This window comes from Gobio gobio (genome assembly GCF_949357685.1).
Source record: "Gobio gobio genome assembly, chromosome: 3".
Lineage (NCBI taxonomy): Eukaryota > Metazoa > Chordata > Actinopteri > Cypriniformes > Gobionidae > Gobio > Gobio gobio.
This window is the reverse complement of record NC_137099.1, coordinates 70985383-70992462: the sequence shown is the minus strand read 5'-3', so window position 1 is coordinate 70992462 and position 7080 is coordinate 70985383. Positions and strand designations below refer to the sequence as shown.

Below are 7080 nucleotides of genomic sequence, written 5' to 3'. Positions count from 1 at the left end.
CTTTTCCTATTTAGCTCCGAAACTCTGGAACTCTTCCTAACATTGTTCGGGAAGCAGACGCACTCTGTCAGTTTAAATCTAGACTAAAAACACATCTCTTTACTGTGGCATACACATAAAACACTTTTTCAATGAAATGATTGTTAGGCTGCATTAACTAGGTCAGCCGGAACCGGGAACACTTCCCATAACACCTGATGTACTCGTGACATCATCAGAAGAATGGCATCTACGCTAATGTTAGTCTCTCTGTTTTATCCCGAGGTTTACTGCAGTCAGCCGGATCCAGATCAGATGGTGGACCTGCGCCCAGAGAAGACCAACACATGAGCAACACATGACTAGGGTTGGGCATCGTTTTGATTTTAACGATTCTGATTCCGATTCTTAGTTTCGATTACGGTTCTTTTCGATTCTCGATTCCGATTCTTTGAGGGGTGGAGTCACAACATGTCACAGGCTCATTTCACAGAGGAAAATTGTATTTTGATTCAATAATGAGTTTTAGTTTTGGGACATTCTCCGCTGCCATTTTCACTTGCTTTGCTGCAAAGGTGAATGGAGTTTCACACCGAGTCCCGGCTTAACAATAGCATTAACAGCAGTCATATTAGGACTGCTACTAGCGTGGGCAATTTGCGTATAACGTTAGCTACATTTATCTACGAGGGGGAAAAATAATTTCAGTAACGTTGTTGTTCACCACAATTCGCAATTTGGTCAAGGGCTTTGTTATTACAATCACTTACCTGATTATGACGAGGTGGGATAATGTTAGTTCACCCTGAAATGAAAATAAAGCCATCTTTTACTCACCCAGCTGTTGTTCAAATGCGCGTGTTCCTGTGTGTGCGCACTCCAAGCCGCAGTAGCCTCGTGCAATATTGTCATGACAACCGGTACACAATATTCACTTAAGGAGGTTGTATTATTAGTATTATTTCTTATCATATACGTTAAAGAAAAGGCGAGAATCGCGTTTTTTTTCTATTGAGCTTGATTTCTCAAAATGGTTATGTGTGTGTGTGTGTGTGTGTGTGTGTGTGTGTGTGTGTGTGTGCTTATCCTGGGTGCAATGACGAGTGCGAGTTATTATAGTAGGCATGAGCGCCGGCGGCTGCTGACGGCTCATAGTGTAACTTGAGGAGCGCGCTCAGAATCGGCCGAGCTCAGTGTTTTGACTGAATAATACGGGTTCGTTCTCGCAAAACCTTAGTGTGCCCCCTGAACACTTTCCATATGGCGCGCGTCTCCCTGTATCGTTGCGTGATACATTTGTTTATTTTTTGTAATGTTTTAGCTGATCGCCATTCACTGCCATAATAGGAAGGAGCGCGTGCAGGAACAGTATTTTAAATGTCATAGGACATAGGGCACTGGGACAACATCAGGGTAAGAAAAAGAAGGCTTTATTTTCATTTCAGGGTGAACTATCCCTTTAATAAGGTTGCAGGTTAGCGCAGAGTTGCCTGAGGAGGACAGACCTGCGCAGCATTTCAAACACGCTACACTCGTTAATTTATACACCACATATTTGTAGTGCATCCTCCCGTGCAAGAAATACGTTTGTCATATGTGTTGCACTGTGCCGACCCAGGCTTTTTTTTTTGTGAAATAAAGCCACACTTTTGAGCGCCGCTTACCGTGCTCCATGGCTGCAACAGAACAAACGGGCGCGGCAAGCATTTCCGAAAACTTGCGCGTTTGGAACCGATGATCGGAATCGAAAACAAAATTTCTAAACGATTCCAATGGCATCGTTATTTTTTAAATGGTTCCAAGTTGGAACCGGTTCTCGATGCCCAACCCTACACATGACCAACACATGATCAACGCATGATCAACGCATGACCAACACATGAGCAACACATGATCAACGCATGATCAACGCATGATCAACGCATGATCAACGCATGACCAACGCATGACCAACACATGAGCAACGCATGATCAACGCATGATCAACGCATGAGCAACACATGACCAACACATGATCAACACATGATCAACGCATGATCAACGCATGACCAACACATGACCAACACATGAGCAACACATGAGCAACGTATGACCAACGCATGATCAACGCATGACCAACACATGACCAACACGAGCAACACATGACCAACACATGATCAACGCATGACCAACACATGATCAACGCATGACCAACGAGCAACACATGAGCAACACGAGCAACACATGAGCAACGTATGACCAACGCATGATCAACGCATGACCAACACATGACCAACACATGACCAAAACATGACCAACACATGACCAACACGAGCAACACATGACCAACACATGATCAACACATGACCAACACATGACCAACACATGATCAACACATGACCAACACATGATCAACGCATGACCAACGAGCAACACATGAGCAACACGAGCAACACATGAGCAACGTATGACCAACGCATGATCAACGCATGACCAACACATGACCAAAACATGACCAACACATGACCAACACGAGCAACACATGACCAACACATGATCAACGCATGACCAACACATGACCAACAAGTGTCTGAGAGACCGTGATTATCCTCCCCCTGAAACTGCCTCATCGACACGGCATCTCAATAAACCCGTCTCCGGCGTGATGACTCAGATTGTTCGAATATTCCGATCTATTATGACCCCTGACCTGTAAAGTTTCCAGAATAATAATAATAATAATACGCTGTTTGTTAATTGGCCAGAGGAGAACTGCCCCCCCGACTGAGCCTGGTTTCTCCAAGGTTTATTTTCCTCCATTCTGCTCCTGATGGGGTTTGGGTTTCCTCTGGCTTGGCGTGCTCAGTTGGGGACAACATTTTTCAACTAAATATCCAAATAAATCTAATTAATAAACTAAATTAACCATATAAACTAAATTACTGATCTAAAGCCCACACTGTCACTGTATGATAATTGAAATGAACTGATGACATCAGCGTTTTCTCCAGAATGGCTATACAGCTGAATAAAATTATGCTGCATTATTTTCCTGTTTAACACTGTAAAGCTGCTTTGAAACAATCTGCTTTGTTAAAAGCGCTATATAAATAAAGTTGACTTGACTTCGATGTGTGTTTGATCAGAATGTCTGCTGTGTGTTGTGTGTTGGATGTGTGTTTGATCAGAGTCATCATCACTTCTCATGAACCAGAGTCAGGGTTTATTAACAGAAACAGAAAAACATTCAGCTCTTCAAATAAAACTCATACAGTGGCCAAAGGAAACATTTCTCATTCAATTTAACTGAAAATAACTGAAGCTAACCCTGAAATAAAAAAACTAAACAGTTAAAACACAATGAGCTCACCTTTAGAGAGGAAAAGCTGACTGAGAGGCGGCCACACACACACACACAGATTAACTCTTTCCCCGCCAGCGTTTGGTCTCATTAATAGTGGGTAAAGAGTAAAACGTTTGTGTTATCTTGTTAAAACTGTAACAATCACAGACAGAGACACACACACACACAGATTACCCATCAGCCCATGGTTTATTCTGACAAGCGGAGCATCAGCACTGACAGCAGAGCGACTGAGCCAAATCATCTGCTCACACACACACACACACACACACACACACACACACACACACACACACACACACACACACACACACACACACACACACACACACACACACACACACACACACACACACACACAGTGAAGCGCCTCATGCTACAGGTCAATCTAGCGGTGCATAAATTAAATGACAATAGTGACGGAAGAGAGGAGGAGGAGAGACTGTCATGTGTCTGTGGGGTCGTTACCCATCAGCCCCTGCGGCAACACTTCATCATGATGGGTGTGGGTCAGACTGGATCTGCTTTGGCCTTGGGTGTGTGTGGACCAATCACTGCTCTTCTTTCTTCACCTCCTCATACTGCGGCTCGTCTGCTTCATCTTTATCTCCGTCTTCATCCACACGAGCGTTCGGGACCCACAACCCCGACTCGATGCAGCGCTTCATGTGGTGTTTGGCCTCCTGAGGGAGGAGCATCAGACGGGAGTCAGCGCACGACCACGCCCACATCACTCAGGCCACGCCCACATCACTCACGCCCACATCACTCACGCCCACGCCCACATCACTCACAGCCACACCCACATCACACAGTCACGCCCACATCACTCACGTCCACATCACTCACGACCACACCCACATCACTCACAGTCACGCCCGCATCACTCACGGTCACGCCCACATCACTCACAGTCACGCCCGCATCACTCACGGTCACGCCCACATCACTCACGGTCACACCCACGTCACTCAGACCACACCCACATCACTCAGACCACACCCACATCACTCACGACCACGCCCACATCACTCACGGTCACACCCACGTCACTCAGACCACGCCCACATCACTCAGACCACGCCCACATAATTCACGGTCACACCCACATCACTCAGACCACGCCCACATCACTCACGCCCACATCACTCACAGCCACACCCACATCACTCAGACCACACCCACATCACTCAGACCACGCCCACATCACTCACGTCCACATCACTCACGACCACGCCCACATCACTCACAGTCACGCCCGCATCACTCACGGCCACGCCCGCATCACTCACGGCCACGCCCACATCACTCACGGTCACACCCACGTCACTCAGACCACGCCCCCACATCACTCACGACCACATCACTCACGGTCACACCCACGTCACTCAGACCACGCCCACATCAATCAGACCACGCCCACATCATTCACGGTCACACCCACATCACTCAGACCACGCCCACATCACTCACGCCCACATCACTCACAGCCACACCCACATCACTCAGACCACGCCCACATCACTCAGAGCCACACCCACATCATTCACGGCCACACAGCCACGCCCACATCACTCACACAGCCACGCCAACCATCACTCAGAGCCACGCCCACATCACTCACACAGCCACGCCCACCATCACTCAGAGCCACGCCCACATCATTCACGGCCACACAGACACGCCCACATCACTCACAGCCACGCCCACATCACTCACGGCCACACAGCCACGTCCACATCACTCACAGCCACGCCCACATCTCTCACAGCCACGCCCACATCACTCACGGCCACGCCCACATCACTCACTCACACTGACCGTGGGGTCCATCTTGCTGATGGCGTCCTGAAGCATCTGAATGTCTTTCTCATCAAAGCATTTCTGCATTTCCTGTAGAGATGAAGACAGAAACGTCACTGGTATGACAGAAGTGTGTGTGTGTCAACTTTATTTATATAGCGCTTTTAACAATGTAGATTGTTTCAAAGCAGCTTTACAGTGTTAAACAGGAAAATAATGCAGCATAATTTTATTCAGCTGTATAGCCATTCTGGAGAAAACGCTGATGTCATCAGTTCATTTCAATTATCATACAGTGACAGTGTGGGCTTTAGATCAGAAATTCGATCAGTAATTTAGTTTAAATGGTTAATTTAGTTTTATTAATTAGATTTATTTTGATGTTTAGTTGAAAAATGTAGTGTCCCCCAGTGTGTGTGTGTGTGTGTGTGTGTGTGTGTGTGAGTCCTCATCAGTCTAACTGTCACTGTAGGTCAGGGGTGGCCAAACGTTATTAAAGGGGGCCAGATTGGATGTTGTGGACACACCCAGGGGCCGGACCCTTGTCTATTATATCTATATCTATAAACACGTGTTGTTTCTTGTAAACATGACAGATGTGACAGCTTTGTCCGCCTTTGGTTGCATATCAAGGGTAATTTGACGCTAGAGGGAAAAAAACCACAGAAGCAGACAGCCAATATGGGGAAGTCCCAAAGTGGAGTACCCCCTCTGGTGCGAGGAAGACCCGTTTAGGTAAAACATCTAGAGAACGCCCTCAAGTTAGGCCAAGAAGATTTGTCTGTAAGGGTACTGTCTAAACGCACAGTTACCTGACAAATATTTTTTAAGTAAACCTGACTCTCCATTTTCTTCCACCCCAGATAGGGGATTTCATCTTTATTTTTTATGTCAACCTTTCCTGCTTCTATCTCCTAACCTTGCTTGAGCGTGTTGAAAGCGGCTTGATGTTCAACGTGCCACTGGAAGTGTGCATTCTTCTTCATCAGGTTATGTAACGGTTCGGCAATAGCGGCAAAGTCTTTCACAAACCTGCGGTAATAGGAGGCGAGGCCAATGAAACGTCTGACCTCTTGGACTGATGTGGGAGTGGGCCAAGCTTGGACTGTGTTGACTTTATTGGGGTCAGTGGCCACACCGTGCTCAGACACAATATGACCTAGGTAGGCAACTTGACGGCGGAACAGGCAGCATTTGGCTGGTTTCAGTTTGAGATTTGCCTGTTTAAGTCTCTGGAACACTTGGCTTAGTCGCTGCAGCATCTCGGGCACATCCTTAGCCAGCACGATGATATCGTCCAGATAGACGAGGCAGGTCTCCCACTGCATGCCGGCAAGGACGCGGTCCATAAGGCGTTGGAACGTCGCCGGCGCGTTACATAAACCGAGCGGCATAACGTTCCATTCAAACAACCCATTACGGGTGCAAAAGGCGGCTGCGCGGCGGGCTCTTGGTGTTAGCTCCACTTGCCAATAACCTGAAGTAAGATCCAGAGTGCTGAACCACTTGGCGGTGGCGAGTGTGTCCAGTGTGTCTTGGATGCGGGGTTAGATGCTGGTGACAGGAAGCAGCTCTCCTGGTGGTGTCATGGCGGTGGGCTATCTCATAAGCTTTGGCTAGTGTGGCTGGACGTTTTTCTAACAGCCTTTGAACTAGCTCTGCATCACCCAGGCCATTCGTGAAAACTTCAACAGCTATAGCGTCTTGTTCAGCCTCTGACCAATCACCATAAGCTATAGTTACTTTTCCATAAATGTCATCTCTGAACACATGAAGCGCCTCACCAGCTTTACGCACTCTTTGCCTCAGCTCAACTGATACAGCTGCTGCATGATCTGAAGAAGGGCCATAAGCAGTTTCCAGATTCACCGTGATTCACACACACACGCACGCACGCACTGAGCTGTCCCAAACTAAACACCCTGGAGACACATCCCACAACATTTATTTATTTT

General features: G+C 47.2%; 1 protein-coding gene across 1 annotated transcript in view; it reads right to left on the bottom strand.

Annotated features, from left to right (window-relative positions):
• Nucleotides 1-3155: 3155 nt before the first annotated feature.
• The window catches only part of cdc37 (cell division cycle 37 homolog), a 22740-nt gene continuing 18815 nt past the window's right edge, over nt 3156-7080 (bottom strand). The window contains exons 7-8 of the mRNA XM_079813582.1: nt 5144-5215; nt 3156-4005 (exon numbers count right to left, since the gene is read on the bottom strand). Of these exons, the coding sequence (XP_079669708.1) occupies nt 3874-4005; nt 5144-5215 (204 nt within the window). The 3' untranslated portion in view covers nt 3156-3873. The remainder of the gene's footprint in view (nt 4006-5143; nt 5216-7080) is intronic.